Source organism: Phalaenopsis equestris, unplaced genomic scaffold (genome assembly GCF_001263595.1).
Source record: "Phalaenopsis equestris unplaced genomic scaffold, ASM126359v1 Scaffold000233, whole genome shotgun sequence".
NCBI lineage: Eukaryota > Viridiplantae > Streptophyta > Magnoliopsida > Asparagales > Orchidaceae > Phalaenopsis > Phalaenopsis equestris.
The window spans coordinates 338,825-353,869 of record NW_018164675.1 but is presented as its reverse complement, the minus strand read 5'-3'; the positions used below and the strand labels follow the sequence as shown (position 1 = coordinate 353,869).

General features: G+C 34.0%; 1 protein-coding gene across 2 annotated transcripts in view; it reads left to right on the top strand.

Moving 5' to 3' along the window:
* Window positions 1-15,045, top strand: part of LOC110023887 (zinc finger protein-like 1 homolog) — a 20,921-nt gene that overhangs the window by 4,641 nt on the left and 1,235 nt on the right. For both annotated transcript variants that reach the window (XM_020723526.1, XM_020723524.1), the window contains exons 3-8: window positions 2,186-2,300; window positions 2,431-2,525; window positions 3,704-3,775; window positions 4,923-5,231; window positions 5,350-5,458; window positions 6,865-7,051. In XM_020723526.1, the coding sequence (XP_020579185.1) occupies window positions 2,186-2,300; window positions 2,431-2,525; window positions 3,704-3,775; window positions 4,923-5,231; window positions 5,350-5,458; window positions 6,865-7,051 (887 nt within the window). The remainder of the gene's footprint in view (window positions 1-2,185; window positions 2,301-2,430; window positions 2,526-3,703; window positions 3,776-4,922; window positions 5,232-5,349; window positions 5,459-6,864; window positions 7,052-15,045) is intronic.

The following is a 15,045-nucleotide window of genomic DNA, read 5'->3' as shown; positions in this document are numbered from 1 at the left end:
TTTCCCTATGTTTTGCCACAATCAGCAGCAAATCCTTAACTTTTACTTGAATGTTCAATGATTTCATTCATATCCATATGGTAGTAAGAAAAAAAATTAAGATATAAATTCCAATTATATGTGGATGCCTCAAATTTAATTTTTTAATTATTTTCATCATTTATGTAAGTTGCTTTACTAATATGATTACTAAGTTTCAGAAGCATGCACCTTGTAAAGTCCATCTTGATTGTTTCTCATGCAATGAATTTTATTTCCTAATTATTTTAACATTCCAATGAACAGTTTCATCATTATGATCAGGTTCAACTACCTATGGATTAAAATTGAGTAATTTTTAAAGTTTTAATATTCACTCTCGATATGTATATCCTCACTTATTTTCTTTTTCCTATTCAACCAATGACATGTTTTATATCCCAAACTCATTTTACTATGTTTATTTTGCTAATTGAATTTTCAATTTATGAAAATCACATCTCTTTGATGTTTTGTTAAACCCTAACTTTGAACGTCACTTCTAGTTAACTTGTTTACACATCTATGAGCTTTGATACCAATAGTATAAAGGACTTTTTTGGGTTTATGGTTTCTTAATATAGATCTTGGATGACAAGTATAATCTCACAAACACAAGTCAAATTTTTTGTTCAAAAACTATTAATTTAATCAAGTATTTTATACAAGTGATAATTTATCGGTTATCTAATGTAAATATTATATAAACATTCAGGATTATAAATGAGTTAAGTTTGATTAGAAACTAACACCCTAATTAAAAAAAAAATTCAGAATCCAAATTCAATAATATAAATGGAGGAAATAAAAGGTAATATCATTATAACAACTTGAGCCATATAAAGTATAAGGAAGTAAGTACCCTTGAAAATCTGCAGTTTTTATCAGCAACTTGTTATAAAGAATTACATTGATGCCACACGAGCAAAATGATAATCAAAATAAAATATGCAATGGAATATTTTAACATGCTCCAAAAAAAAATATTCATAATTATAGATCCAACCATAAATTTCAATTAAAAACTTTGTTGATAGAGTTGGTAGATTGTTAGAAATTTCATAATAGAGTACCGTGGAATCACAAACCTTGGACAGCAATTGTGCCTGGATTCTCATAATAAAAGATTGCAAGTTACATACCCATAATAGGCATTGAACCAACAAAGCTGGAACAAACCCGTAAATATGACCAAGGATTAGGGAAGCTGAACCAGCAGTGAATTGAATCCAAACTCATGGCCGATAACAATGAAGATTAGAAAGGAAAAACACTTATTCTCATAAGAATTATCATAGACATGATTAAAAAAAAAGAAAAAACTAAAAAAAAAAGTGAATCCATATTCACAAGCAAAATTAGATAGCACAACCCATTCTCATAAAGGCATCATAGGTATGAATGTATGATTCAAAGGAAAATTATAAAACTAAAATTCATAAAATTTGAGAAAATTACTAAAATAAAATTTACTCCATGCTTAGATAGCTTATTTCTTCAATGGTACTAGATTTTCTTATATTAGATTTTCTTATAAAAATACGAAATCTGCACTTCTGATGAATGCTTTATTATAGAATAAAGACCCACAGTTGTCTCTTGACTAATTATACGTGGTCATTTTAGTATCAAGGTATCATATTTCTCCAATTTAGTTGATCGAATATATAAAATTTATCTCAGTGTAGTCCCCGATGCACTTAATTAGGATCAATTTCGTGTTGAGGGATTTTTTGGGATCAATTTGGTATCCCAATTTGGTATCCCAATTTTTGTCTTATCCCAATTTTTGTCTTTTTTTTTTTTTGAGAGACCATTTGAGATCAATTTTATGTATTTGAGGGACTAATTTGGCTATATACAAATAGGTAACGAGGTTGTTTTTGGATATTACTTTCTTATATTTTCATTATGATTTCATATATCTGCTTAATTCATGTTAGGAATGGTGATTCACACATTACCATTTTTTTCTTGTATGGTGTAATTATCACCTTCATGTGGAGAGTGCATCAACGTACAAATACCTTCCAAATATACATTATTATTTCTTTTTTATTATCATAAATGTGCTTATCATGGATGTAATCTTCCCTTCACTTAATATAATGTGATTCCGTACATTTTAGGTCTTTGATTAGAAAATTGACGCATCTTGATTTTCTAGGTCCAAAAATACTCTGATTGGGTAGTTAATGGAGACTATGATTGGCCTCCTAGTTGTCCTCGGTGCCAAGCAGAGCTTGAAGCTGGAAGTGAAATTACTCGATTGGGTTGCTTACGTATGCAAAAAAAAAGTTATTTGTGATTGTTTTTTTCCTATTTGCAAAATTTATATATGCATGACAAACATTTTATTCAGAAGCACTTTTGCCTTACTATTTTTTACCTTCTTTGTTTTTGCCATTGTAGACGTTATGCATACCAACTGTTTGGTGTTACATATTCAAAGCTTCCCACCTCAAACTGCACCAGCAGGATATGTTTGCCCTCAATGCTCATCTCCTGTAAGCTCTCATTATTCTTTTTTATGTTTCAATTTTTTCTAACCATTCTTTGGTTTGATCGTGTTTTATAATTTATCAGCATGAAGCAAATCAAATTCTTTTTTGATATGCCGTCGATGCTTAGCCTTGTATTTACATGTGAAATTTCATTTGAAAACAAGGGAAAGCTACCCTTACCTCAGTTCAATTTAAATTACCATCCTATTTAACCTCATCTCTTCTGTAGTATGGGGATTCATTTTTGTTATGATAACTACTGTGTTACTTTACATGAAATGGTGAAATATGAAATGTTCTTATGGTCGAACTCTGACAAACTCCAGCCTTTACACATGGAAAATTAGTTAATTTTGGTTCAATTCATTTTTTTAACCTTTTTTATAGGTCGGTTGCTCAAGTAGATTGAGCTCAGGCCTGTTCTGGGATGCTTTTGTCTCAATTCTGATCCCAGAATCAGCTCAGCTTCAACCTGAGCAAGCTAACCCGTTTTTCCCTCACACAGATGCAAACTCACGCACCCAGCCCAATCAAGCTAACTTATTTTTAATTGAAATTTATGTTAATGTACTCACATGAACTCTTGTTTGTTTAATTTGTTAGTTCTGCCTATCAATGTGTTATCTTGAGTATGCCTGCATGCAGCAGTTGTAGTTTCTTCTTTCCAGTTATCAGCACAAATTTGTTCTCTTCTTGTCCCCTAGTTTGTTGGTCCAGAAAAGGGGGAAAAGATTGGAGCAAATTCTGTAGGCTGCAAGGGATGCAGAATCATGCCAATATTTTCTGCTTAATTAAATTATTTGAAAATTTTTTATAATTAATTTTTTAATAACTTTTTCTTAAGCTTGGTTATATCATTCTTATATTGGATTCATTAGAAAGCTTGGCAATTAGTTTTATTGGAACCTACTATCTGAGAGGGTAATCAAAGAAAAGAGGTTCGCAAAGTGATGCCTAAAATAGATTGGCAATGGTGAATGAAACAAAACTAGTTACTTCAGTATAAAGTAAACAGCTGCCTTTCATTTTCTGTCCCATCTTGTTGCTTGAATGTTGAAATTATGATTTTTTTTTTTATTGAAAAAATTTATCTTAGATGCGAACAAAATGGTGACAGTTTTGTTACAGTGACTTTGGCTGTTTACTAATTTTATAATGGATTACTTTTGTACTGTGTGCAGATTTGGCCACCTAAAAACATTAAAGATACTGGATCTTGCTTGCACACGAAACTGAAGGAAGCAATTGTTCAGGTAAGCTTGATTTTAACAAATCTTCATTGGATGATCATAATTGTGAATTTCCCATCTAATTGTGAAAAATCTTGATTATTCAGGTAAGCTTGATTCGAGCTCATCGAATGATTGAACTAATAGTTCTGCCTACTTTTTCTCCTAATGAATGAAGTTCATCTAATGACAATTTTTTATGAAATCATCTTTACATAATTATCCTGCTTCAGGCACTCCCATTTCTTTGGTCAAAGGTTGTGCACGGATGAACTGATAGATCAGCCAAAGGAAAAAAAAAATGACGTATTTATATTATGAATGTCTGCTGAAAGTCATCTCATCTTTTCAATCCTTACTGTTTTCGGTGTATGGTTAAGTCCCAATATCAATAGGCTGATCATGTCTAATCATTGAATTACCAATTACACCGTCTGAACAGTTGGCTTACCTCTTGTTTTGAAAATTTGGCTAAGTATTGGTGCAACTTAAAATTTTATTATAATGATAATTTTGGCCTCTCATTGCTCTAGGAATGACATGTGAATCTATTGATTATGCTACTTGCAAGATATATTCCTTTCTAGCTTTTGTAGTGATGTCCTAGTATCCAACACAAGTTTTTTATTCTGGTTCCTGCCACCTTGGAGATTTTAAATTCGGTAAAAAACAAGGGCGCCAGGAAAAAAAACCTTATTTTTTTAGTATGTCTAAAAATAAATCTATTTGTTCTGATCTAGTAATTATTTTTAATGTGTGCCTTTTTGATTTTTTTTGTCTCAAGTATATAAATTGTTATAAGCTGTCAGCTCCTTATGAGAAGAATTAGCAAAGACAAAATTTGGATTACTGCCTTACTAAATGAACCGAATTAACATTGATATCTTGAACTCTTAAAATGTAAAAGTTTTAAATGAGAAGTATTTTTGGCGAATTGGTTCAAATATATCATATTGAACAGCATGAGATTAGACAGTTCTTGCTGCTGACAGGCATTTCAGGTAGTTTTTGCTGTATGGCTTCTTATATACTTAGGTTATTTTTTTATTTCTGTTTTTTGCCTGTTTTTCTCTGTCCACTATTTCTATCTTAAGTTGCTACTTGTCCCATATTAGCAATTCATAAATTTCACATTTCAGTTCATTATGAATTTATTCATCAATTATTTCAGAGTGGCCTTGAGAAAAATATATTTGGAAATTACCTTGTGTCATTACCTCCATCAGAGCTCCGTGCTGCACCTCCTGCTTTTGCTTCAGATCCTCTTATTCACATATCCGCTTCTGAGGATGGAGAGAAGGGCAGTTCCAGTTCATTTGATTATGTTAAAGATAAAAGTGTAACCTCCTCTTCTGGTGGATTGCTATCTCTGAAGCATTCTGAAATAGATATTGTGGAAATAGAGGACCCTAGCTTAGCAAAAAACCATTTCTTATCGGATCAAGATCCCAATTTTATCAAAAGCAAGAATGCTACAACTGTAAGTTATAGATTTTCTGTTATCATTTGTTCTATGCTTTTATATCACTTCTGCATGTATGCTCTTGTACCAACCCCTGTTCTGCTTAGTTTATTTCTTGTCTTTGAACATTATACAGCCTGGTGCCACTACACGAAAAGGAAGTCACAATGTTGAACGGCTGAGCTCTGAAGTTTCTTATTATGCAGATGATGAAGATGGGACACATAGAAAGTATACCCGAAGGGGTAAGTCAGTATTGCTTACATTGATAATGCTAATTTTGTCCTTGTTTTTAGTTTAGAAATGTTTGCTTGTTTACCGGTTTTCTAAATGTGGAAGTTTTTAGGAGCAATTTCTATTGCTTGGGAGTATGCATGGAGATGAATTAATTTTTTCCCGTTACTTTTGTGGTTGAGCAATGTTTATTGCTCATAAGATTCTATTATTAACCCACAGAATCAGTATCCGGATTTGTATATTCATTGTACTTGGTTATGATTAACTTATGCTTCAGAGCTACTATAGGTAAATAGCCGTACCTTCTACTGTTGATGAGTGATGGAGAATGAAAACAATTAAACTTGGTATTTTGCTTATGGAATCTATAGTTCCGTACCTTCTACTTAAGCTTATCATTGCTTGATACATTTTACTGTTTTTAATGTTATGGAAATTTTGTGTGGTTTGCTTGCTTGTAAGTCTAAGAATTGAGCTAAAAAAAAGTTTCTATCACCAACACTATGTTTGTTTAAGGACAAAAATTTTATTGTTCACATCCAGGATTAAAATAGTCAAAACCTGCATAGCACAAGCATAAGTGTTGAATCTAGAATTGTGTTCTATGATGCATTGACATGGACACGGGGACACAGACACTGACACGCGGCGCTTCTATTGTTAAAAATATATGATTTTGATAAGCGTCGGACTTGATATTATAATATAAAGGGGCATTTACATATATACCTCCCAATTCTTGTTTATTTACAAATCTAACGGCCAAAGTTTGCTTGGTATGTCTAGGGTTAGGGGGGATGTTTGAGATTGGATTGTTAGTCTTAGGTTTAGGGTTTGTGAAAGATTTCCTACCTCTCGAATTGTAGAATTGGGAGAGATCGTCTACCTCTTGAGTTGTTGGCGCTTATCTTTTGTATTCTTGTTGAGTTGTTTGGATTATTGAAGAAAATATTTGTGTTTGCCTTAATTTCTGTGGTAAAACGTGCGATTTTGATGTCGGATCGTACCAAAACATCAATCGTGCCCATTAGATTGGTTTTCCTTTTGGTCTCGATTAAATGACACCTTCCAAGATTAAACAATTTAACAAATGTATTCTTTTTATATATACCAATTCCCTTCCATTTTTTTGTGACTCCTACACTTGTATGTGAAACTCTGCTCCGGATGTCTGTTTCAACTTTGTGTGAGAATTCATTACACTAATCATCATTATCAATAAATTTGAATTTTGATTTTGAGTATCTCCTTTCTATTTCTAACTGTTTCAAAGCTTGATTATATTGATATTAGTGGGTACTGGACATAAATTGGCCTAAATCAAGTTATTTGATTGAAACATGGATTTTTTGGAGGATATCAAATTAATTTCCTTTCATAACGTAAGTCTAAATGATTAAACTTTCCATCTCAGGCCCTTTCGGTCACAAGTTTCTGAGAATGTTACTTCCCTTCTGGTCAAGTGCATTGCCGACTCTACCTGTGACTGCTCCCTCTCGTAAAGAGAAATTTAATGCAGATGATGCTCAAGAAGGACGCACGCGTCAGCACAGACCATCAAGAATGGATCCAAGGAAAATTTTACTTGTAATGGCAATCATGTAAGTTCTTTAATTATTAGCTTTTCCTTGCCTTTACTACTTAAATGTTTATTGAACTAAACTCTCTTTAAATTGAAATGATTTTATTCAAATTTATGCTTAAAACTAAATGGCTTCTTATGTTTAACCATTAAAATGTTTGATAATTTTTTGTGCTGTACTCATAAAACAAACATGAAACCAATTTATCATTATGAGTTTATTTACCAATGCCTATGACTTAATGCATCCATTTCAATAGCTAGATGATGAACTTTTATTGATGGGCAACGATAAATGTGCACAATAGTAGGACACTTTTATGCATATTAAAATTCAGTATTTCCTAGAAGCTTACATCCTCAAACTACAAGCTTCTTTTTTGGATTAGGCTTACATTGGACCAGAGTAGCAACTGACATATTTAGACCCATAAAAGCTCTCCAGTTTCTTACTAGTCTTGCTGGGCCAGCTAGTCGTGGCCTGGAATAAATATTCTTAGCTAAGTGAGTGGAAGTAGTTTGACTTTGAAACTCGAAATAATGTTGTAATGTACACATCTAGCTTCTATGGCATGTAATACATGTGTTCATTTAGTAGTTTATTTCGCATCCTAGGCATTGCCCTTCAAAATATTAATTGTACTAAATATTGTTACGGTTACCAAGATTGACACTACGCAAGATTTGTCATCCATCATTTTTTTTGTAAATTGAATTGCATTTAGTGTCTTATATGCAATACTTTGTATAATGTTTTTCACTTTCAAAATTGATGTGTTTGCACTAAATGGACTAAAGTGATGCCCGGTTTTTCATACACTAGTGGGGATCAAGTGTTGTAAACATGCTTAGAATTAATTCTCATGCATTGTTTAACCTGAATGTTGACTTAAGACCATGCCATCTATTAAGAAATGAATTTGATTCTTCTCATAGTTTTAAACAAACAAGCATTTCCATTTTTGTCTTCATAAGTTGTATCCCAACTATCTCAAGTTCGTTTTTTGATTTCTAATTCTCAATTTGTTCCCGTTGAAAATTATTTGACATGTTGAATTTAGTTTAGACGTTTTTCTAACAACTTTTGTCTATGTTTTGGCCTAACGCTTCCTTATACGAATTCTTCCATATTAATTCTATTTTCCTACAATCTACTACTTTATTTATATATGCTCAAACCATCTAAATTTATTTTCCATTAATTTCTTTAGTTGGCGCTACTTCTATAACCCCTCAGTTATATTAATCTTTTGATTTATCATTCTAAGTTTTGTTATACATCTATCTTAACATTTTCTTTTGCCATACTCAACTTGTCTATCCATAATTGTTTTTACTGTCTTACACATAGATCCACAAACATAGTTGGTCGAATTGTTACTTTATAAATATTTTATCATCAAGTCACTTTGATAACCTCTCATCACCAAGTATCGTTGAGGCTTCTACTGTTTAATAACTCATCTATTAACTCCTGAAGTTATCTCATCATATACGTCTCAATTCTTTACACATATATAACTTAATCTTCTTGAAATATTGATATTTTTACACCTACTGTATTATATGTCACAGACTTGGTTTTTATTATATTAAAAATGTCTTGATCTTCTAATTATTTACTTTATTGCTTTAACTGTCCATCAATGTATGTTGGGGTTTCACAGTCTCTCCTATATAATTGTTGGCATATATAAATAGCATGTCAGGAACGCAATCACCTCATTTTGAGTATCATTTGTTTATATCTTCATTAAAAACAATACGAGGATAATCATACAATGATTGAGAACGTTTTGGCCTCTCAAAAACTGCTTCTGATTTTAGCTAATGCTTCATTAGAAATTTCTTTAATAATTTCACCATATCTTGGACGCAATTTTTCTTAATATAGATCTAATCAATTCTTGTGGCACATAGGCCATGTATTTTCAAGGTAAATAAAAATCCCATGAAGATCGTTTTGTGTTGGCTTTATTCTCTTCTAATTTCTTTAGCTTAAATCATTTTTATATTTAATCTTTCTAACATGAGACTAAACTGATTTTCTTATACAAACCTGTTTTTTATAACTTCATGCTCCATTATATTCCCTCACAATTTTATCATATGACTGGTATGTTTGATTGCTATATAGTTCTGTCAATCCAAGTCATCTTCTTATTTCTTAGTTTGGTATAAAAATATTTCTCTCATGATTTGATTTCTTAATATATAGTTGGGCATTTACATACATACCATAAAATTCTTATGTATTTACATTATCTAACACAAACTTTCATTCTTACATGCATATCACTCAATTCATTAACATCTCATAAAAAAAAAGGAAAATACTATCACTATCTTTTAAAAGTGAAATAAACCTTTCATGCATAGGTTTATGAACCAAAGTGTTATTAGTGTAAATACCAACCTTTTGCTGTTAGGTTTGTTAACACATAAGAATTGTGTGGTTTGTATGCAAATTTCCCCATTTAATATTCTATTGAATAAATTTGTCAACCAAATAACTCAAATGCCTTTAATAATTCTTCAAATTTTAAAACATGTCTCATTGGGATCAAAAGTTTTTTTCTTCTTTGGAGTGTTAATTTAGTTTTTTTTTTTTTTTTTTAACTCAAACTATGTTATCTATGATTGGAATTCGGAGCTCTCTTCGTTTATTTTTAAAATTCTCATTTAATAAATTTTCATAATGAGATTTGAATTTACTTATGGAGGAAACCTGCTTCTTTAATTATTCACAAATAGGACACAAACACACACACATGCACACACACATTTTGGGAAACCAATCCGTCCTTTCTTTGCAAACTTTTCAAACATATTTTACCTAAATTAGGAAAGAAAATAGTTCTGAATTAAAAATAAGAAAGACTTAAAATAGGAAGAGAATAAACCAATCAAAGGTTTCCTAAGATATCCCAATCAAATCCTCCAAGATTTGGAGGCGGTGGCCGACCTACATCCAAGAGATAAATATGAAAAAGACCAAATCATCTCAAATGTTCACTCTTGCCGTCAAGCTGAGTCATCAATGTTGTAGAGATCGAGCTTGGTATTGAATTGTAAGGTGCTGCAAGAAAGAGCTTTAACGAAGATATCAACAACTTGTTGCTGTGTTGGGATGTAGCTTATTTGTATAACTCCTTCATTGACCTTTTTAGAGATGTAGTTTCCATCAACTTCAATATGTTTGGTGTTATCATAATGCATAAATTTTTAGTAATATTGATAGTTGCTTGAATGTCACAGAACATTTGAATAAGCTAATTGGAAGAACATCAAAGTTCACAAATCCCTAAGGCAAGTGCCTTATACTCTGATTATGCACTTCTTCTCAAAATAATTTCTTGTTTCTTGCTCCTCTGTGTAACTAGATTTCTTGGTGCACATGAGCAATAACCTATGGTGAACCTTTTGTCACTGAGTTCTCCAGCTCAACTAGGATCAATGTTGACGTCCACTTCTGTTTCTGATTTTCTCAAAAAATAATCCATAACCCGGAGTCATTTTGAGAAATTTCATAATCCTGCAAATCATCTCCAAATGCTATTCATTTGGGCAATTCATGTGCTGGCTCACAATATTGAAAGAGTATACATTATCTGACATAGCATGTGATAGATGAATGAGTTTTCCTATCTATCATTGGTATATTCCCTTATCCACAGATATACTTTCTCCTGCCCTGTTATACTTGTTATTGGGTTCCATTAGAGTATCAGCATGTTTGCATTCAATCACCTTTATTTTATTTAGGTGATCTAGGATGTATTTCCTCTATGATATAACATTCTCTTTCTTGGACCTTGCTACGTCCATGTCTAGAAAATATCTCATATTTCCTAGTTATTTGATTTCAAACTCAGTGGCCAATGCTTCTTTGATTTTAATAATTTCTCTTTCATTATCACCATTAATAATCACATCATCTTCATATACAATTCGTGCATCAATTTTTTTTCCTGAGTGTGTTTTATGCATAATGTGTGATCAACTTAACTTTGAGAATATCCATTGAATTTTGTAGTTTTAGCAAATTTTTCAAACAACACCCCTGGTGATTGTTTAATCCCATAGAGAGATTTTTTTTAGTTTGCATACTAGTCGTTTATTGGAATTATTTTCAAATTCTAGTGAAATCTCCATGTACACTTCCTCTTCCAGATCCCTATTCAGGAAGATATTTTTTTTATTTAAAGTTGATGAAGCCCCCATTCCCTGCTAACGACTATTGAAAGAAGAATTTTGATAGCATTCAGTTTGACAACTGGTGCGAATTTCTCATAATAGTCGATCCTATATGCTTGTGTGAAACATTTCATAACAAGTCTGGCTTTGAATCTCTCAACATTTCCATCAGTTTTATATTTTATGTTGAACGCTTATTGCATCCAACTGGCTTCTTATCCTGAGAAATTTTATCAAGAGTCCATGTGCCATTATACTTTAATGCTCGAATTTCGTCTTTCATTATTTTTCTCTATTCAAAACTTTCAAGAGCTTCATAATTAAATTTAGGAATCTATAGGCCGAGGATAGCTTTCCATAAACTACATACTCCTGAATTGGGTATCTCATACAACTTTCCTTGTTATCAGCATCAGAAGATAAAGGGGATAACTCATGAGTATTAGACTCTCCCAAAATTTTAGGTTATGCACTCGAGCTTTGGTTGGAGCAGTTCTGTTTTTGCCATTTAACTTTCACTTTCTCGAGGTTTTTCTTCCTCCTAGAGTACGTGGACTTCAGCTTAGAGTAGTTGGATATCCTCAACAAGAGTATGAGAGTCTTGTGGAAGAGGAGTAGGTGGGTTTCTCGTGTAGATGTTATCAAGTGCATCTCAAAATTGATCTTCATTTACCCTCTTCCTTGAACATCAAATTTGGGATAGTAGTATTGATTCTTAAAAAATATGACATTCATGGAGTTGTAGTATTTTATGGTGGCAAAAGTGTAACACTTATACCCTTTTTTGTTGAAGGCATACCCAAGAAAAATTTAGTTGATAGATTTAGGGTTGAGTTTGGTGCGAGTTGGAGAATGAATGTGAACAAAGGATACACACCCAAAAATGTTAAGTGGTGTAGTAGGACAGAAAGCTTTGATTTGTGGATATGTTACCATCAAAATTCCATTTTTTAAGAGACAGGACCCAATATGAAACTGAAACATTCCTTTGTTTTGTTAGCTTTGTGGATCTAATATTTTCATTGGAATTGAGTTTGAATCATGTCATAAAGGTTTGAAAGATTTGCGATGTTTCATATTTTTTTAGCATTAGGAATACTCAAGTACTCTAGTATGATCCTCAATAAATAAAACAAATCATCTAGCACCACTTAGGACTTTCTCTTTTGAAGATAGATCCCCAAATATCATTGTGGATATTGGAAAAGGAGTGTGGGGGTTTATAGTGAGTCATGTGATAACTATTTCTAGTGTTTTCGACAAGTTGACTAGTCTCACATTGATAAAAATTAGGTTTTTTTTGTTAAGAAATAATTGTGGATACAACTTAACAGTATAATCTAAGATAGGATGGCCCAAACAACAATGCCATAACACGACCTTTTTTCGACAGTATAATCTAATATTTGTAAATTTGAGGGACATATGACGGTGGGATCAATTGTGTGTTTAGAGAGATTTTTCTTGAGCACGTACAAGCCATGATACATTTCAGCACTGTCAATCACTTTCCCCGATTTCACCACTTGAAATTCACAAGAGTTTGCATATATATTTCATATCATGAGTAAGCTTACCGTATGAAATTAAATTGTAATACAATTGCGGAACATAGAAGACAAGAAAAAGTAATATCCCGAGAGAGCTCCACTTCTTGTCTCCCAGCAATGTTTGAGTGGGAATTATAGGCAAGTCTTTCCAATCTAGATGTAGAAGCCTCTTGATAGCTGATTAGAGTATTGATGTCTCTCTCCAGTCATATGATAAGAGGCTTATGAATCTATGATCCAAGTTCTGGATCTTCCTTTACTGGCAACATGGGAGAATGATATATTACCTTCGTGTGTCACGAGGTTGGTGTCTTGCACTAAATTACCTCCAAAGAGTTTCTTCAGTACTTGAAGCTGTTCCTTGGTGAATGGTTGCTTCTATCCTTCAGATGTGGCAGCAGCATTTGTCTGTTTCTCTTGGTCCTTCCTTCCCTGCCCAGGTTTCCAGTCGGGCGGTTTTCCACAGAGTTTCCAACATTTATCTTTGATATGCCCAATCCTCTTTCAATAGTCACATTTAGACGGTTCTTCTCGACCTTTGAGCTGAAATTTTTGTGTTTGGTGAACCCCCATTTCCTGTTAGCATCAATTTCTTCCTGCTCTATTCTCTCCTGACTAAAGGAAATACTTCACATGGAGATGGAGAGGATTTCTTACCTCTCACTTCCCTCTCATCTCTTACCCCCTCATCCAATTCGTGAGTTAGTCCTGCTAGGAATATGATTGTTGATGATAGATTTAAATGACCTTTCTTATCGATGATATATTTAAATGACACAACATCTTGTGCATATTTTCACACATATTTCAAACGTATCAAATTGTAGCCAATACTTTGAGAGAGTTTTGAAGTGTTTTGTGACGTTTAGCTCTCCTTAACAAATGTCATGAAGCTTGATTTCAATCTCAAACAATTCCGCTGCGCTTTCGATGCTGAAATATGTTTTTCTTGCAGCCTCCCAGATTTCTTTGGCAGTTTTGTAGAGCAAAAAAGTTTCTCCCACTTCAGTGATCATTGAGTTGACTCACCAAAACATAACTATATGATTTTGATGCTTTCATGTGCGATAGTTGGGATAAGTGATCTTAGAAAACGTGTCCTCTCCCGTAAGATGTTCCTCTGTCTCTTTACCACAAATAGACATAAACATGGATTGAGACCATTGAAGGAAGTTATGGCCATTGAGTTTATGATTTGTGATAAACTTAGAGAGTTCAGAAGCCCTCTGCATTGAATTCCCGGTCTCTGATGCGGAACTAGCCTCTGAAATAGAACTTGATTTCTTCATCTCTTACTTGGTCATGAATTCTCTGCGAATTTAGGGCTGCTGATTTTTGCAGGAAGAAGAAGAACAATTGGCAGCTGTGTTGTTGCCCCTACTGCTTGCTGCCTCTGCGGCATCAGCGACTGCTGCCGCTGTCCGTTGGCTGTTACTGCTTCTTGCTGCTGCTTTCTGGTGGATGCTGCTGCTGCTGGTAGGCAGAAAGATAGATATCAAGATGGATTCCGACAAAGGAGGGGCCTGCACTAGGGAATTCCAGCTGCAGGGAAGAGATCCGGAGGCAGAGGAATACAGAGGAAGGCGTGCTGCAGGGAAATTCCAGCAGCAGGGAGGAGTTCCTGCAGAGGGCCCGCAGCAATGCCAGCAGCAGGGATTGCTTCCGGTGGCTCAGGAGACCAGGGAAGGGTCAACAGGAGAGCTTATGATATACAGGGAAAGATTCCAGAGAGGGCCTGCTACCTGCAGAAAGAGTGCCGGTTGCAGGGAAGAGGACTCGCTCTAGGGAAGAGGAGATTTTTGGCAACCTGCTGGGGTTCCAGCTGCTGTTGGAGGTTTCAGAGAGGACTTGAGTGCCGGTTGCATGGAAGAGGCTCGCCGCAGGGAAGAGAACTCGCTGCAGGGAAGAGGAGATTTTTGGCAGCCTGCAGGGGTTCCAGCTGCTGTTGGAGGTTTCAGAGAGGACTTGAGTGCCGGTTGCATGAAAGAGTGCCGACTGCAGGGAATAGGACTGGCTGCAGGAAAGAGGAGATTTTCGGCAGCTTGCAGGGGTTCCAGTGGCTTTTGGAGGTTCCAGAGAGGGCCTGCAAACTGCAGAAAGAGTGCTTTCTGCAGGAAAGAGGAGATTTTAGGCAGCTTGCAGGAGTTCTTGTTGGAGTAGTTTCGGCGGAGAAGCTTTTGTTTAGTCTTTGATATCATATTGAATTTACTTGAGGCGGAAACTTGCTTCTTACATTATTCACAAATAAGGGATATATATATATATA